This window comes from Podarcis muralis, chromosome 5, assembly GCF_964188315.1.
Source record: "Podarcis muralis chromosome 5, rPodMur119.hap1.1, whole genome shotgun sequence".
In the NCBI taxonomy this organism is placed as follows: Eukaryota; Metazoa; Chordata; class Lepidosauria; order Squamata; family Lacertidae; genus Podarcis; species Podarcis muralis.
This window is the reverse complement of record NC_135659.1, coordinates 90923651-90942904: the sequence shown is the minus strand read 5'-3', so window position 1 is coordinate 90942904 and position 19254 is coordinate 90923651. Positions and strand designations below refer to the sequence as shown.

Sequence of the window (19254 nt, the reverse complement as noted above, 5' to 3'; positions counted from 1 at the left end):
ATAAAAATATGTCTAGTGGCACCCTTAAAGGGTGATTCATATTTATTTCAAAAGCAAGTGATGGCTCTTCAAGTGCTCTGCCAAACAAAGCAATACAAAGCAAAATATGAACAAAATAAAACTGTCAAAATAGTGTGCATTCAGTAAAATGCCTATAGTATGCATTTTTGCACATATTGATTGTCTGCATAAACCCTTGGAAGCAAGATAGAACACACAGCCAGCTTTATCTGGCATAGCTGATTGAACTGCAGTGTCACAACAATAGTAGTATCAATAATCATTATTGTTAGGATTTGTGTAACAAATTTATATACTGCACAAAGAAAAATTTACCTAAGCAACATAAGAATGACAGAAAACATGCATTAAACAAAGAATTGAATTCAAACTTATATAAAAACCATTTGGTCACTCAGATAACTAACAACACATGGTTGCCTGCACTTTGCAGAAAGCTTGATTTGCCACGAATACTATTAATATTTATTTATTTTATTATCCATGCTTTCATACCAAGATGGCTTATGTTTCCCCACCCTCAAAAATCAATAAAACATATATCCATAAAAAATCAGTTAAATACTAGTGGATACTGGTTGGTTAAAAGGGGTGGAAATCGTATTATGAAGACCTGTCTAAATAGTACAGCTACCACTGCCGATGTCTAAACTGTCCCTCTGATGATGATTATGATAATGGTGAAAATCAAGAAACCCTTTTGTCATAATTCTGTGCAAATCTAAATAGGATTGAAATGGTGGTCATAGCAATGCGCAACTCTTTTACCAGTGTAATTTCAGATTTCTAAGGGAGCCTTCTTTTTAAATCTGGGCTCCCAACCTGGGGGTTAATCTGAGTTACAGAAGACCAGGGCTAAGATCTGAATCATCCTTTCAGTGGGAATACTGCATGCATAACCGCACATAAGGACTTTAGCCTATTTAAATGTGCCAGATCCACAGAGGCAGTGCCAGACAAGTCGCTCACCCCAACATATTTAAGATGGAAGTGTTAATATGATAGATATCACTTCTCTACTTAGAAGTTTAACCTGTGAGACAAAGTTTCCACACCACCCTTGAAATGCAATTTGTTCCTGCTGTGTGTCCCCCAATATATTTTGTGTGCTATCCACCAATTTGCTGGCCACCTAATTCCTGATACATTTATGTCATAGGGCTTAATAGTCAGAACCCAACCTGTACATTTGCACTGTCAGAAGTCAGAAAGCATACAAATCTATCTATCTACTATCTTCTTCAACACTCAGGAGCTCAGAGCAGAACACAGGATATTCACTATGAACACATGGCTTAATAAAAACTTGGTGGTGGCACGTTTGAACAGACCGGCGAAGATTAAGTAAGCTTTCTCTAATATTTATTAGTTCACATCTCAAGGGGCCAGAACGGTGCTGTTATGTCAGGCACTGAAAACAAAAGTTACATGGCTAGGAGGCATTTAAGAAAGAATAGCTTACTGCAAGTAAAACATCTCAGGAGGAAAGGTTTAATTTCTCTCCCCCCTGCTTCGGTTAACCTTGAGTGGAGTTATCAAAATAGAATTTGCTGAAACAGTTGGGTTGGAGACACTGAATGGAATATAGGGTTTGATAGCCTACAATGGCCTGAGTAAATTCTCCTATAACATTGAAAGCACTCTTTTGCCACTTCAAACTGCCATGGCTTCCCCCAAAGGACCCTCTTATTCCCCTCCCAGAGCTACAATTCCCAGAGCTCCCTGGGAAGAGTGATTGAATGTTAAGCTACTTTGGGAATTGCAGCACGTTCATAATCTAACACTTTGCTCACCCACAGGGAGAAGCCCTTTGCACCTCTCCTGAGTTTCAAAGATCTGGGAGGGTAGGGGTCCAGTCTTGGCACTCAATGAAATGTGGGTATGCCTAAGGGGACATGTTCAGTGTAGGAGAGGCAGAGCCGGTGCAAACAGGAAACGAGCAGGAAGAGCAAAGCGTCTCTCAAGCACTATGGACTTTTGAGGAAATGTATAGGAAGACCACCAGAAGCACTGGCAAGCACACTAGCACCAATGGGCACTGCGTTGGCGACCCCTGTTGAAAACTTCATGGTACTTTGCTCCAGTCTATGCCAGTATGTCTATGGGACACGGGTGGTGCTGTGGTCTAAACCACAGAGCCTAGGGCTTGCCGATCAGAAGGTCGGCGGTTCGAATCCCCATGACGGGATGAGCTCCCGTTGCTCAGTCCCTGCTCCTGCCAACCTAGCAGTTTGAAAGCACGTCAAAGTGCAAGTAGATAAAAAGGTACCACTCTGGCGGGAAGGTAAACGGTGTTTCCGTGCGCTGCTCTGGTTTGCCAGAAGCAGCTTAGTCATGCTGGCCACATAACCCGGAAGCTGTACGCCGGCTCCCTCGGCCAGTAAAGCGAGATGAGCGCCACAACCCCAGAGTCAACCACAATTGGACCTAACGGTCAAGGGTCCCTTTAGCTTTTACCTATGCCAGCAATTGGTAATTAGTAGCAGAGAGTTTTCTACATGGAGAATGTCCAATAATATGAACACAGTCTGCAGCCTGAATCATAGAATAGTACAGTTGGAAGGGACCCAAAGCGTCATCTAGCGGTCCAACCCCCTGCTATGCAGGAATCTCAACTGAAGCATCCAAGACAGATGGCCTCTGCTTAAGAACCTCCAAGGAAGGAGAGTCCACCACCTTTCGAGGGAATCCATTCCACTGTCAAACAGTTCTTACTGTCAGAAATTTCTTCCTGATGTGTAGTCAAAATCTCCTTTCTTGCAACTTGAAGCCATTGCTTTGAGTCCTACCCTCCAGAGCAGGAGAAAACAAGCTTGTTCCATCTTCCCTCTGTGACAGCCCTTGAGATATTTGAATATGTCTATCATATCTCCTCTCAGCCTCCTCTTTTCCAGGCTAAACAAACCTGGCTTCTTCAACCGTCCCTTAGAAGGCTTAGTTACCAGAGCCTCGATCATCTTGGTTGCTCTCCTCTGCACATATCCCACCTTGTCAACATCCTTGTGGTACCCAGAAGGACCACAACAAAGTGGTGGAACATCTGCATCACACACTAAAGGTCCTTGGCTTCTCTAGGTAGGGGCTGAGAATGTCCCTGGTCTGAAGACCTGGAGAGCTACTGCCAGTCTGTGTAGACATCATTGAGTTGGATGGACCAATGGTCTGATTCAGCCTACGACAACGTCCCATGTTTGTTCTCATGGAGGGCAAGCATAATTTTCATAATAATTATTAAATAATAATAATAATAATAATAATAATAATAATAATAAGTCCATAATTTCCCTGCTTTGGGCCAACAACCCCTCCTGCCAGATTTGAGGAAACCCTTTGAGAAATTAAAGCTTTGGGCTGACTGTTTATGATGAGTCGACTATACATTTTGTCCCATTGTCACTCAGATGCCCTGTTTATTGCATATTATTTCATTGTGTCTCTAAAAGCTTAGACAGGTCCTTCCTGGCGGCTTTGGAGTTTGAGAGGATTGCTGTGACCTCTTTCTAGTGGAACTGAGAGCACATCATGCAGATAAATCGAGCTATGTCTGAGAGTTATTATTTTATTATTACAATATATATAAATATATATATATAATAATAATAAAGTACCTTTTTGTTCTAAAGGCATCTTTAACTATCGGGAACAAGCTACAACTTCTTGCTGTTATGTCAGGAGTCAGACAAACAATAATGGAGAATGCCTCCATTTCAAAATCATTTCTGTAATCCACTAGGGTTCATATTAACATTTTATTGAGTCAGATGCCACAGGGTACCTATTGCAGCACTTGGAGATTCTATGTAGGCCCTACGTGGAACGGAAAAGCCAGACTCCCCTCTCCTCCTCGTCCCCCACCCCCACCCCTGTTTACAAGGCTTACGAGGGAGATAAGTATCTCGCGCCACCAAGGAAATAGCTTTCATTGAGATGAAAAAACAAAATTGAAATTGTACATCATTCGTTGCCTCTTGGCACACAAAGTTCGCGTGGCAGACAAACTTACAGTGAAAGCCAGTTAAAAGGGCTGCAGCTACACAGGTTTAAGTGAGGGATCCCGAAGTCTCTGAAGAGTTCTTTGACTGATGTGATTTTTCAAAGTGCGCCATCCAGCTGTTTGCGATATGCTGGGTCCTCAACCCCACTTGATCAAACCACAGCAAATTTGTCAATTTAGATTTCTCTCTGCTTTTTTATTTTGCCTTTTCTGCATCTGTTCACTTTTCTTCTCCTCATAGACACATGTTTCTATTTATTTAAGGCCTTTTAATTTATTTACTATTGATTATATTTATATCCTGCCTTCCAATGACCTCAGGGTGGTGTACATGGTCCTCCCCCTCCTAATTTTATTCTCACAACAGCACTGTGAGGTAGGTTTGGCTGAGAGACTGGGACTGGTTCATTCAGTGAGCTGCAAGACTGAGTGAGGATTTGAATCCTAGTCTCCCAGGGCCTGGTCCAACACTCTAACCAGTATAGTGGTACCTCGGGTTACATACGCTTCAGGTTACATATGCTTCAGGTTACAGACTCCGCTAACCCAGAAATAGTGCTTCAGGTTAAGAACAGAAATCAGGTTCCGGTGGCGCGGCGGCAGCAGGAGGCCCCATTAGCTAAAGTGGTGCTTCAGGTTAAGAACAGTTTCAGGTTAAGAACCTCCGGAACTAATTAAGTGCTTAACCCGAGGTACCACTCTACTCTTTGCTTAATATACACATTTTTGCAAGGGATTTCACTGTGATAAGGTAAATTTGTTCATTATTTTAGCTAATCTACAAATTGATAGGTACGTTAACTTTGCTCCAATTATACTTCTTTGCCCTCCTCTTTTGGATTAAGGACAGCACTGCAAAATTGGGTGAAGAGACAATCCCTAATATAAAAGCTTCTGACGAACGCTAGTAAATACCGTACTTTTCCGTCTATAAGATGACCCCATGTATAAGACAATCCCTATTTTAGGGGACTCAAATTTAAGAAAAGGGGGGAGATGGCACAGAGTTTTGTTGAGCTTTTTTTAAGGGGGGATTGATGAAAGTCGCTCACCTGTGCGCATCGCTAAATCATACGCCTCCCATTCATCCCAACTGCCAGAGCACCAGCCAATCAACACCACCCATTAACGCAGCAACCAATAACACGCACAATAGGCACTGACAGCCTTGGCAGCAACCAATCAAACATCCACCCTATGCACTACCCATGTATAAGACGACCCCCACTTTTTAGCACAATTTTTAAAGCAAACAACCTCATCTTATACACAGAAAAGTATGGTAAGTCCTTTTATTAAGGGTGGGCGAACAAAGCATGGAATTTTTTTGACTGTTATATATGCAAATATATATGTTACGTATCATATATAACAGAAAAAGTGGCTTTCATCCTAATTTCAAGGATGATTTCTTGAAGAAATTGTTCCTGTTTCTGGCACGAGGCCACTAAATGGGGATGAAGGCAAGGCTTGATGAACTCAAGATGCCAAAAATGATCAAGGGGCTGTAGAAATTCCCCTGTTGAGGAAAAGTTATGACGTTTGGTGCTTTTTCCTTCAGAAAAAGGCAAGAGAGGGACAACATGATAGAGCTGTGCAATATTATGTATTGTGGACTAAGAGGACGGGCGGGAGATTTCCTCCATCTCTTGCAACATTAGAACTTGAGGCTATTCAAGGAAGACGAATGGTGGGGAATTCAGGGCAGATTAAAGGAAGTATTTCTTCACATGGCAAAGATCTAAACTGTGAAATTCACTCTCCTACAAAAGGTAGTGATAGCCACCAGTGTGAATGACACCTAGTAAAGGTAAAGGTAAAGGTACCCCTGCCTGTACGGGCCAGTCTTGACAGACTCTGGGGTTGTGCGCCCATCTCACTCAAGAGGCCGGGGGCCAGCGCTGTCCAGAGACACTTCCGGGTCACGTGGCCAGCGTGACAAAGCTGCATCTGGCGAGCCAGCGCAGCACACGGAACGCCGTTTACCTTCCCGCTGGTAAGCGGTCCCTATTTATCTACTTGCACCCGGGGGTGCTTTCGAACTGCTAGGTTGGCAGGCGCTGGGACCGAGCAGCGGGAGCGCACCCCGCCGCGGGGATTCGAACCGCGACCTTTCGATCGGCAAGCCTTAGATGCTGAGGCTTTTACCCACAGCGCCACCCGCGTCCCATTAGCGTCACCGGCGTCCCATTGACACCTACACTTCTTTTAATAGTTCTCCGAGACATGGAGGGCAGGTAAAAGGAAAACCAGGACATTCCAGATCAACTCAGAAACTGAGATGGCTTCTGCAATCATTTTTAATAATTTCCATGCAATTTTACACACATTCCTATTTACCAAACAAAACTAAATTATATTAATTTAGCTGAAATAGCTTTTGAATCCCCAAGTCATGTTACAACTCTTTCTTTTCTTTTTAAAGCAGCCCTCCTTTTTGAAATTTGAAAATTGAAAAATGCAACATGCTGTAATCCAATCTTCAACAACAGTTCTTACTATCTCACCCAAAACCTTATGTAGTAGAGTAGAAGGGACCCGCTTTTCAGCTGAAAGGCCACATTCCCTCATAAAGAACTTTCCAGGTGGGTGGGACCAAAGGCAAAAGTTGGGGAGCAATGTATGGTAACTCTTACTTTGGGAAGTAGCTTGCATTCCAACCATGCAAAAGTCATAGGGAGTATGGGAAGCTGTCTTAACAGCAAGTCAGACCATTGGTCCATTCAGCTCAGTATTGCTTACACTGACAGGCAACAGCATCTCTCCAGGGTTTCAGGCAGCAAGTATTTCCTAGCCCAATCTAGAGAGTCCAGGGATCACAGAATTGTAGAGCTTGAAAGGACCCTGAGGATCATCTAGTCCAACCCCCTGTCCCATATGGGGATCGAACCTGCAACCTTGCCGTTATCAGCACCGTGCTCTAACATACTGAGCTATCCAATGAGGACCTTCGGCAAAAAAAGCAGATGCTCTGCCAGAGGTTTCCACACATGTATCCATCTGGGCAAACAAGAGACATCAACACAGGTCAAGGACACAATTCAGCTGAGAAAAGCACTAGAGGGGGACATGGGGCAGAGCCAGAGAAGGGTGTTGCTTGGACAGGGAGCACGGCCTAGGGCAGGCACCCCCAAATTTGGCCCTCCAGAAGTTTTGGGACTACAACTCCCATCATCCCTAGCTAACAGGACCAGTGGCCAGGGATGATGGGAACTGTAGTCCCAAAACATCTGGAGGGCCGAGTTTGGGGATGCCTGGCTTAGGGCATCCGAAGAGCCAGACAGATTCAGACTCCAGGCTCTCGGTTTCCTTCTCTGTCAGAGAGTCATTCTCAGGCAGCAAGGCTGTTGGATTCCATAGGAGAATTCTGAATGGATCAGTAAAATGCTACCATTGATGATGAAGAAAGATGCAAGCAACAGAAGATTGTCTTATAGGTCATGGATTGAATCCAAGATAAGGGCGATGAAAAGGGGTGAGGTTTTAGGTATGTGTGTGTGTGTGTGTGTGTGTGTGTGTGTGTGAAGGTTGCAGGAACCACAGATGGAGCAAGTTAAAATGACTTTAAAAATAATAATTGCTTAACCAGGTAGCAACTGTGAATGTCCCCAAGGTCAATGCAAGAACAAGCTCACAAGCTTCTCCCTCCATCCTTGTGGCATTTCACGGATGGCATTGCATTCGGAGGCAGGGCAGTTTGTTAGGTAGCAGCAAATGTTCTTTGCCCATGAATCACTCTCTCACAATGCTGCTCTTTCAACTTTAGCAGCGCAGCATAGTACATTAAAAAAAATTGCTGCTATGGGAAGGTCACACTTTTCAAAAGATTGAAAAAGCTCTGTTCTCAGCAACATGCTTGCAAAAAAGAAGATTCTTTTCGAGAACAGTGTATCGGACACACTGCGCAGGTCCTTGCCGATCAGAGCAGCCTATTCATTCGCACATCCTTTCTTGTCTTGATGGTCTATGCCACAGACTCTATGGAAAACAGCGGCAGGAATCTTATCTGCTAACTGATTCACTTGATGTTCTCTGTGCATAATAACACAAGGGGAGAGAAGGTGTTGACCCGTGCTGCTGATTTTCTAAGCAGCGTTTTCAAACAAATAGCAAATGTGGGTTTCTTTTTGGAAAGACAAAAGGCAACAATCACCTCCACATGCAGGTTAATGGTATGGGCATTGCGCTCAGGGTCTAAAACTTAAATGAGATATTATCAGGTATGCATAGTTACCACTGATGTTGGTAATGTCTCGTTTTGAGGAGAATTGGTTAGATCCAAAGTTGGACTTGGTTCATGTAGAACCATTGAAATCAATAGGGTGAATTGGTCATGCTAATTTAAGGGCCTATTCAGTGAGAGACATGGCCTGGGAAGAGGAGCTGTGGTGGGACAGGTTCTGAGGAAAGCCCTGAGGGCAAGCTAAAAATTGGAGGTAGAGTGTTGCACCCATGGTCTCCACCCTTGCAAAAGTCCTTTATGGTCTAGACCCCTTCATTAGAAGATCTTGACTAACTCTTCTACAGGCAGAGATCTCCAATAAATTGCCCATGACAGAACTCCAAATGGGGTGAGTAGAAGGATGGGGCCCCAAATGAGGTGAGCAGCACAATGTACATACCCTCACAACTGTTACCAACCCTTCATTGGTAACGGGATCTGTCCTGATGGTGAAGTGACCAGAAGGGTCTCCACTGATAATCCGGTAAACGGCATTCCAGTTGGGCGAGTGAGGCTGATCTCTATCCATGACTGTCAAATTAGCGACCACAACTTCCACTCTGTTTTCTGGGACCTCACCGGAATACTGAAAAAGAAAAAGAAAGTGCTGTTAGAAGCATGCATGTTTGTGTGTTCTTCACATCGTCACATAATGGAAGACCAACTGGGATGGTACAGAAAACGTGTGGGCCCAGTGTTTACTTTTTCAAGTGCCCTTTTCAGACAACCAAGCGAACTCTTGGAGTGTGTGTGTGTGTGTGTATTGGGGAAAGTGCCCATTGTCTCTTTAATGCGTGTTTACCTTGTCGTCTGTATGCTTAGAGGCTCTGATCAATCAGAGTTAAACACAGAGGTTCAAGTGCATTTCCCAATCTGCCTCCCCTGTTTATTTTGCTAATTAATTAATTAAGAGTTTTCTATACCACCCTCCAACAAAAATGATGATACCGCAGTTTACAACAACCAAGGAAATATTTAAAAAACACTTAAGAAATAAGAACACTGACAGTAATTATCATAAAATACATAAATTGCCACCGTGACTTAAAAACCTCTCAGTGGTCGTCTGAAGGACAGTTCTCTAATGGGAGGTCTGTCAAGTCCAAGTCCAGTTTAAAGATAAAGAACCACAAGGAGGGAGACTGTGAGGGGCCATGAAGTTGGCCATCAATAGTCAGCACCTGAATAGCAGACTGAGAAGGTCCACAGGTCATCTGGTAACAGAATCTCCCACTACAATACAGTGGAGGCTGATCCAGTAGGCCAAATGGGGTGTTGCCATGCCAACCTCAGCCAGTCCCACCTTGCCAGCCTTCTTACTTACAACCAGTCTGTTATGTACTAAGCTTGGATCCTAGAACAATAGGCAAGTAGGATCCTAGAATGCAACAACTGATTGGCTTGCAGGAAAAGACCAGTCAGGTTCCAGGAGGAAGTTAATCAGCCTATTAGGCTGGTAGGATCGTAGAATGCAACAACTGATTGGCCTGCAGGAAAAGACCAATCAGGCTCCAGGAGGAAAGCATAACCAGCCAGTCAGACAGGACTCATTGTGTAAATAATATATATAAAAGCCTGAGGTTTTGGGGGAAATTCAACCACTGTTTTACAAGCTACAAGAAAGAACACGAAATCACTACAGGTCTCCAAGTATATTTCACAGTCCAAAGGGTCATTCTACCTGTCAGGCTTCCTCCTCCTTACTCTCATTGTTGTTCTTGCGGAAGTTGGTAGGGAGGAGGAGCTAGAATTAGTTGCCTCTGCCTGCCATTGGCCCTAGACCCACCTACTGTTGCCCTTTCTGCCTTCCAGTGGCTTAGGATGCCACCTGGGAGGGAGCGAAACAGACGGCAGTACGGATGCACATTCAACTGCCTAATAGTGTCCACGACTTTCAGGAGATTGCAGCCGCAGAGATAAGACACGAAGAGTTGTCCCGTTGTCTGGAGAGGTTGCTTCCTGGTTCGCATGGAGAAGCCATTTTCAATGGAGTGTCGGGATTCACAGAATGCTGTGTGAGATAGTAAGTCTGCAGGCTTGAGTTTGCTGGCTGATGCAGCTGGCTGATGCAATCAGCCTGCAATACTTTCTATGGAAGTGCTGCGTCAGAATGACTCGGCAGTAATGTGTTGACAGTTGATTGGCTGTCATCGGTTTAAAAGGGTAACCCGTCCAGCAGTAAAAGTGGTGGTGTAGAGGAGTGTGGTCAGAGAGAGTGAGAGAGAGTGAGTTAGAGGTCTTCCTATTTGCCTTAAGGTGCAGCCAGGTACTCTGTTTGACTGTGTGAACTGCTTGTGTAGCCTGTAGCCTGTAGATATTTGTATATATTAAAGGTAAAGGGACCCCTGACTATTAGGTCCAGTCGTGGCCGACTCTGGGGTTGTGGCACTCATCTCGCTTTATTGGCTGAAGGAGCCGGCGTACAGCTTACGGGTCATGTGGCCAGCATGACTAAGCATGGCGAACCAGAGCAGCGCACGGAAACGCCATTTACTTTCCCGCTGGAGCGGTATCTATTTATCTACTTGCACTTTGACGTGCTTTCGAACTGCTAGGTTGGCAGGAGCTGGGACCGAGCAACAGGAGCTCACCCCGTTGCGGGGATTCGAACCGCTCACCTTCTGATTGGCTAGTCCTAGGCTCTGTGGTTTAACCCACTGCGCCACCTGCATCCCTATTTGTATATATAGCTCACAATAAATATACTGCACTGGAGAACCTGGAACTCTGAGCATTTCTGCTAAAGCGCCGTGAAGAATTCACGACATGGAGTGCAGCGATGGAAGTGTGCAGCTGTATTGAGGCAGCATTGGGTGTTGAAATTTGGCACCCCTTAACAATTTTGCACCTGGGGCAACCGCCCCTGTACCCCTCGCTTCAACCAACTGAGCTATTTAGGAACTTGGGAAGCTGCCTTATAGCAAGTTCAGTATGGTCTACGCTGGGGTAGCACGTATCCAGAGTTTCAGGGGGGAGGCATTCCCAGCCTTATCTGGTGATGCCAGGGATTGAACCCGTGGCCTTTTGCATGCAAAGGAGATGCTGTACCAAAGAGCTGTGAGCACACACAGAAAGGGGGGAGGGTGTGTGGAGAAGCCTTCGAAGCTTGCATTAGACTTTCACAGGAAAACTGTACTTTTATCTGTATTCAAAAGCTAATAAAGAGAGAAGCCCTTTCATCAAACTACTTGACTTCTGGGGCCTTGTGTATTGCACAGAAACTCGCAGAGTCTGCCTTTGAGAACACAATAGCCTTTCATCTGTAACCCAACACTCCTGTACGCTCCAGCCCTGATACTATCATCTTGTTAGGAAGAAAAATTGTGAATTTATCCAAAATGGGATCTCATCCCAGTCTTAGTGATGGAGCTCCTGTGCCAATGACCTTTAAGAGCTCTTTGGCTCAACAATAGAAGATCTTTATCTCGCCAACTCTTGGCGGGGGTGAGGGTGAAGAGGACACGTTAAAATTCAGATCTGATAATAATAAAAAAAAGCAAGCAGGGACTTCCGTTTTCAAGTTTTGTCGAGCTTGCTTTCTCATTGAACGTACCTTTGTTTCGGGCCCGAGGAATAGATAACGTGAAACAGGAGCCACCCCAACATTATTTGGTTGTGGAGGGTAACCCAATAGTGCTGCTTCAGTGAGAACTGTTTGAATATATATATATTTTGTAATCAGCTCAATGTAGAATCACAGAGTTGGAAGTGACCACAAAGGTCATCTAGTCCAACCCCTGCAATGCAGGAATCTTTTGCTCAATATAGGTCTCGAACCCACGGCTCTGAGATTAAGTGTCTTGTGGCACCTCAGGTGAATGGGTAGTTAACTAAATCTTCCCTTGATTTCAAGCAAAATCCAGTTTCTGCACCAAGGTAACCAAAATAAGCTGAGGCAGGAATATGTTGTGCAAATTAAGCACATTATTCTACAATTATGTTTTTGTGGGGTTTTTTTGCTTCTGGAAAACACAACAGACCAAAAAGAACAGTAGTCTTGAGAGCATTTTGGACTGAGAATTTGGAGAATTTCTAAGCATTCCTTTTAACCTCTAGAATGGGGTAGGAAACCTGTGGCCCTCCAGAGGTCATTGGACAACCAGGTCCCATCAGCCCCTGCCAGCATGGCAAACAGTCAGGTGGGAGTTGTATTCCTGAAAGATCTGGAGGGCTGAAGGCTCCCTGTCCCTGCTCCAGAAGAAGTTATCTAGAAAATGTAAGTCTATTGCTGTGAAGTAAGAGAATCACAGAGAATGTGTTCCAAAGTCTCAAAAGTTATTGGAAAAATGTCCAGAAGTAGCAGGAATCAGTATTAAATCTGTACATGAAAACTTGCTGAAGTATACACTCTAAGATAAGATTGCTTTTATCTGTGCTCGGAGCGGAATGCATTTTCAGTTTCGTCCTTCGCTGAGAGCACACCCTCAAGATCACTTTAAGCACAATAGCTATCCCATAACACTTGAGTTGGATGAAGCATGCATTAGGCTGGTGCAGTCACAGTAAGTGGATAATCTTCATCTCACACCGCCCTTCAAGGAAGAACAGGATTCTAACCAGTTTTGGGGACCCTAATTGCCGACCCAGGAAGTAGTAGTGACCCCAGGTGGATTGTTTTGGATGAAAGGATATCCGATCCTAAGTGTGCAGCTGTGAATTCTTAGGCTGACTCCATACTGTCACTGTGGTATGGGAAGGATTCAAAAACATATTGAAAATTCAGGTTAGCCCCAGTAAAGTGGATTAAAGGGTACTATGGCTCTCGCATAGCCGATTCACTTGTTGTTGTTGTTTTATTACTCTTTCCAGTTACGGAAATGATCAAGAAATGCATTGAAAAGTGTGTGCTGAATGAATGGGAAGAAGCGTAAGCACCACACAAGCAAAAAAGGATGGATGTTCATTGTCATGTAACCACCCCGCAAACAAATCAGAACAAATGCTCCATAAAGAACAGTCATAGAGTTAGCACCGTGGAAGCGTTGCGCCAGCAAATCAGGATAGATTGGCCACTTACTCATCACCAAAAGAAGAGGAAACATATCACCCCAAAAGAAGACAAAAGGGGACACTGATTTGCTAAATCTATTTGCATATGCTAATTTATATGCATAGATGTAAATCTAGCATATAACTGAACAAGACATACAGTGCATCTCACCAAGCTGACCAGGTGAATTGTGTGGTTACCTGGTTTTCTGTCCAGGTGCTAATTGTTGACCAGCCCATGATTTCGTTTCCAAATTTTTAAAATCATTAAATGGACTGAAGACTGGGCAGTTCTTCAAATGAAGGACTTCAAATGAAAGACTACCCTCTGTAAAGTGGGACTCATACATTAGGAAGCGAGGAATATAATAATAATAATAATAATAATAATAATAATAATAATAATAATTTATTATTTGTACCCCGCCCATCTGGCTGGGTTTCCCCAGCCACTCTGGGCGGCTTCTATAGAAACCAAAAATACAATAACCTATTAAACATTAAAAGCTTCCCTAAACAGGGCTGCCTTCAGATGTCTTCTGAATGTCAGGTAGTTGTTTATCGCTTTGACATCTGATGGGAGGGCGTTCCACAGGGTGGGCGCCACTACCGAGAAGGCCCTCTGCCTGGTTCCCTGTAGCTTTGCTTCTCGCAATGAGGGAACCGCCAGAAGGCCCTCGGCACTGGACCTCAGCGTCCGGGCAGAACGATGGGGGTGGAGACGCTCCTTCAGGTATACTGGGCCGAATGCCATTGAGAATTGTTTGCCCAAAATGCATTAAATATTAGCAAACAGTATGTTTGGAAATGCATACACTAGGATAAAATATGGAGTTAAATACAGACTTTATATCCTTTTTTTGTTATGAAATGTGTAATTATTTACACACTTTTTTGTGTGTGGAGTTCATGCAGGAGGGGCTGATATGGTTGGATTAGTTTTATTTAAACATCATTTTCTGATGGAAAAATCCAAATTCTTTCCACAGTGTCATTTCACTGACTTTGGGGCTATTCGTTAAAAAAAAGGGGGGGGTTGGATTTAGATAATAAGGAATGAAATCTTCAAGAAAGTTCTGATTTGCACTCTTCTTTCTCAGGCATCAATTCAATTCCCCACCTCCCTGGGACACACCGTTTTCTTGTTCTGCTCCAAAGCCTTTTGAGTATGTTCTTCTGGTAAAACTGTCACACCCTTACACGGTTGCAAAGGGGATGGAGAGAGAGAGGTAGGGATGAGCAACAGGCAGCGCCGGCATCTGTAAATGGGCTCATTAGTTAAGGCTAATTGTCTCATTAGAAAAGGGTGTGTGCATAAATGCAGAGATAATTTATAAGATATCCCAGTTGGGAACAAAACAGCTTCAGCCACCCTTCCCCAAACTGATCACCTCCAGATTTTTGGGCTACAGTTCTCATCAGCCCCAGCTAGCACAGCTGGAGGGCAACCAAGTCAAGGAATGCGGCTTTAAAGGGAGCCACTTAAATTAAAAAGACTGACATAAATAGCTGCTTCAAAGCTGTAAACTTCCTAGCTGAAAACTGTCTTCCATAAGGATGTTTTTTACTTTGCTTATTCATCGTTCTTGAGCATTTTTCTTCTTTCCATTCATTGCAACAGAGAGTTTTTATTTCTATTGGCTATAAAATGGAGGAGGTTGGGAGTAAGAGCATAACAAAAGCCCCGTTGGAGAAGATCAAAGGCTTATCCACTCCACCAGAATGCTCTCACAATGGCAAACCAGAGGCCGATAGGAATCCCGCAAACAGGAGATGGTAGAAGGCAAGTTTAAAACAGAATCTGGATGTCAGAGAACGGTAGCCATGGGGCAACCTGTATGTTCCTTTCGTGATGGATTCCACCCTCCCCCAGGTTAGCCAGTACAGAGCAGATGGGGGTGGGTGGGTGGGTGGGAACCTGCTTCAAAGGGCCAACCATGAGCAAGCAAAAGATTTCTATTTGTCCCTGAAGCAACCAGTCACAACTGAAGTGCATCTTAGGAGCCAAGTTGCCAGGAATACAAAAGGGCTGGGTGGAGCTCAGAAGGGGTTTATGTAGTCCTTGAAGTCCTTCTTCTTCTTCTTTCTTTGGCGATCACTTGTAGCCGAGTAAGATTGTCTTCCATAAACACGGTTTTAACAATGAGTCCTTAGGTGACTGTGGAGGCCAGTTCTGGATCCACACGTCCTTCTACAGTGGGGACATTGGTTCCCCGGGTGGGAGTTGATCATGTTGTGGATTTGCCAAGCATGCCTTCCTCTTAGCACATTTCTCCCTTGCGTTCTGAGTTCGAGTGTCTTCAAAGTCCATGACACTTTTGGTAAACACTGTTCTCCAACTGGAGCGCTCGCAGGCCAGTGTTTCCCAGTTGTCGGTGTTTATACTACATTTTTAAAGATTTGCCTTGAGACAGTCTTTAAACCTCTTTTGTTGACCACCAGTATTATGCTTTCCATTTTTAAGTTTGGAAGTCCACCCCCCTCCAGGAATAGAAGAAGCTGTCTTCTGAGCTACAGCTCTACCTCTGAGCTACAGCTCATTCCAGTAGCAACTTCTCGATAGCAACTTCCCTGGCCCATGTTGTTGCACCAGCTAGGGAAGGAGCACCAATCTCAGGAGGTCTCAGGGCCAAAGGATTTCAACTTGCACAGCTTGGAGAATATTATTCTTGAGATTCCACTGAGCTACAGCAAGGGGGAAGAAACAACTCTGGCTCCAGTGATCCAATGGTCCGACTCACCAGATGCACATTGCCTTCTGTGATGCCACGCGACACCCAGAGATTAGCATAATATATGCCGTGAACCCCAGAATAAGTTGCGCCATTATGGCGTCTTTGTTTGTTTCTTTGTAGTGATGCTGTTGGAATTTGCAGAACAGGTGGTTGCTTGGATCGGAAGACTCTGTGCCATTGGAGTCTGCCAGCCAGGAGAAACAGTTTGCTTTATTCTGCCAACAAACACTGCTTTATGATAGCAAAGATGTACCCCAGACTGCTGTTTATAGGAATCCAATGTGAATACATATTAGCTCAATAAAGCTACTACCTGTGGTTTGCTTCCTGACTAAAGCGCAACACGGGGAAGGTTGGAGACCATTTAATTGAATTGTGGACATTTTTGTCGGCAACATCTGGCAACGTTACATCTCATTGCACACATCTAGAAGAGCAGCGCCTTGGCACGGGCATCTCATTTTCACTTTGGACATTTTATCCTCATTATTACATAATACATATTACAGGGGCATTGGCTAATGGATTCCTTCCTCCTGGCTCCACACATATTAATGGAAAAGTGAAAATTGCAGAGAGGTTGCATTGAAGGGAGAATACCACAGCAGGGGGATGTGTAACACGGGCAGATGTTACAAATGAAATGGTTCATGACAAATAGGCTCAGGACAAGCTGACAGGGTACCTGGCATGGACTAGGCTGCACAGTACATAAGCTGTGTAACAGCCCTGGAGAACACATGGCTGCCATGAAATTTAATGCATGGTCCATCAAAACCACCTTGCTTGAAGATCAAATATTAACCACAACTATTCATGCTATCAGGAATATCATGCCCTCAAATAGTCAGGTGTCTATCTGTTTCAAGGTAAAAAAGAGACCATCCCCCAAAAACAAGTACTAATTTTGACATATTCTGGGGACTTCCTGGATGCTGCCATCATGTCCTACTGTTGCTTGCAAATTAAATGTGTTTTATAACGGCCTGATAAGGACCTGCGAACTTTAGGATGTACAAAATGTTGAGGTGTTCATTGAAGGGAAAAAGAAACTAGAGGTGGGGTACATGTTTGCAAACCCAATGGTCACATAAGGCGAGAGAGTCTCATGAGTGAGTGGACAATACCTTGTCTTTAATAGCATGGTGGGAGTGTTGGGAATCATTCTGCAAAGAAACAGTAAATATGTTTGTACCTTTAAGAACAGTTTCTGTAAGCTCTGGGCAAATTGGGTACAGCTGGCCATGACTACAAAAGGAGGAAAAGCTGCAGTTTGAACTTTACCTGCAGGAAAAACACCCACAAACTTTTCTGTTTGTTGCTTTATAATAAAAAACTTTATTTGATTTGGTTTTACACTAGTCTCGTGGTGCCATAGTCTCTGTTATCTGCCACCAGAGGAAAAAACCCCTCTATAACAGGTTATGGGCCTAGTCCTGAGTGGGCAGAGTGTGAAAAGAACCCAGAGACTGGAAGCAACTCAGTGTTTCTCAAGCAGTTGGCTGTGTGAAGGCATCAGCAGAGAGTGTCTGTTTGAGACCAGGAGCCGAACATTTCTTCAAGCCACGTGTGAGTAAGGACTGAGTGGAAAGCTGAAAACTGGGTGGAGCCATGGCTGGACTTGGAGCTGGAGCTCAAGGGGGAGCTTCATGTTTTCCAGTAGAGAAACTGGGAGAATCCAATTATATGTTATGGAGTTTACAGATGCAGGCATTTTTAAAGAGGAAAAACAGGGAGGAGTGTGGAAACTTGTTGGGACATCTTTGTTGCTTCTGACCAGTTTTGAATTTCTTGCCCTGCTCACTCTTGAGCACCGTCTGCTGCTGGGCCTGAATAAAGATCTCTTACTTTCAAGTAACAGCTTTTGTATGTTGGGTGTACATGCATTAATAATATGAACTGATGGTTCCCCCACTTGTCCCCCATTTCTCTCCCCCCTCTCTTAATGAGTTTGCAACAACAATGGTTAAAGGTCACTTACTAACTAAGGTTTATTTGGTTTATAAGCCTTAGTCAGCTTTAGCCTTCCATGTGAAACTGGACTTCCTCCTTAAGGAGTCTTCACCACCCAAAAACTACTGAGCTGTGACTGCAGAGTGTCAAAAAAAATTAAACCGCTCTCAAGGCTCAGCTGCTCTCACTGATGTTTTAACTATTCTGGAACAAAATAGGCCAAGGTTTAAATGATCTTCTGTGAAATGCTTCAGCTCTAACCATGGTTTATTAACTGCGGTTAGCATAGACTATGGTTAATGTTACCCATTGCTTAGCATGGTTATGTGCTAATCAGGCCAGTGTTGTGATTTTGGATTTTGCTTACTTGAATTTTGAGGGTCCTTGGCTCTGACAATGCAAAGGCATTTGTGGATGATGTACTTGTTTCAGCTTTAAGTGGCTTGAGATTGGAACTTGAAAGATCACATTTTGTCACTCTGAAATTTAAACAAGTAGGTTTATATTCCAATTTGAGAAAAGCAAATGTATCTGTCTTCCTTTTTTTGGCAACAGGAAATTGACGTCTACTAGTTTTTTTAAAAAAGAAATGCCCTAATCTTTGGCAATTTTAAACTCCAGGGTCTGAAAAATTCATTATTACTAACTCCCATCAAGGGGGTTCATGAAGCCAAAATTACTTAATCATCTCCGTTTAGCTTCGTGTGTAGACCTCAATTTGAAAAAAATTATCTTCTTGAATTGTTATTGCAATTAATTTTCTCTTCCTTTTTTTTCCTACAGCAGACTATGTTACAGTAATTAGATATTTTATAAAAATGAGTTATATTCATTCAAGATAGCTGGCTTCACTTTTACATTTGATTAATCATATTACCACCGAGGTCTGAGGTTTGTCTCCAGGGAAACTTTAATGACCTCGTTTTAATTCTTCTTTTAACCATAGAGAAGGTGTAAATGAACAAATATAAAACTATCTCCTCCCCCCTCCACAATCTCAAGATTAGATCTTAGAGAGCGTTGGGTTGTTATCCCTCCCCCCCCCCCCCCGTGTGGCTGACCCATTTTAAAAAGACAATCTACCAATTCTAATTAGATATAGGGTGCATTCAGACCTAAATAGAGACTTGAACTATCTCTGATAACTAAAGTTCAGCTTGATCTTTATGGATGAAAGAATTTTTAAAGGAAGGTTTAGTGTTGAAGAGTCTTGTGCCTGATATGCACACAGCTTCACCATCTTCAAAGGCTGCCCTATTTATGAATGGAGGAAATACATTTGCATCTGTGGATGTGCTTACTTTGAAATGAATGGACAGGCCATATATACAGGAGCTAAA

General features: G+C 43.6%; 1 protein-coding gene across 8 annotated transcripts in view; it reads right to left on the bottom strand.

The window, feature by feature from the left end:
• The window catches only part of CDH4 (cadherin 4), an 831041-nt gene that overhangs the window by 38410 nt on the left and 773377 nt on the right, over positions 1-19254 (bottom strand). For all 8 annotated transcript variants that reach the window (XM_028735371.2, XM_077929337.1, XM_077929338.1 and 5 more), the window contains one exon: positions 8638-8823. In XM_028735371.2, the coding sequence (XP_028591204.2) occupies positions 8638-8823 (186 nt within the window). The remainder of the gene's footprint in view (positions 1-8637; positions 8824-19254) is intronic.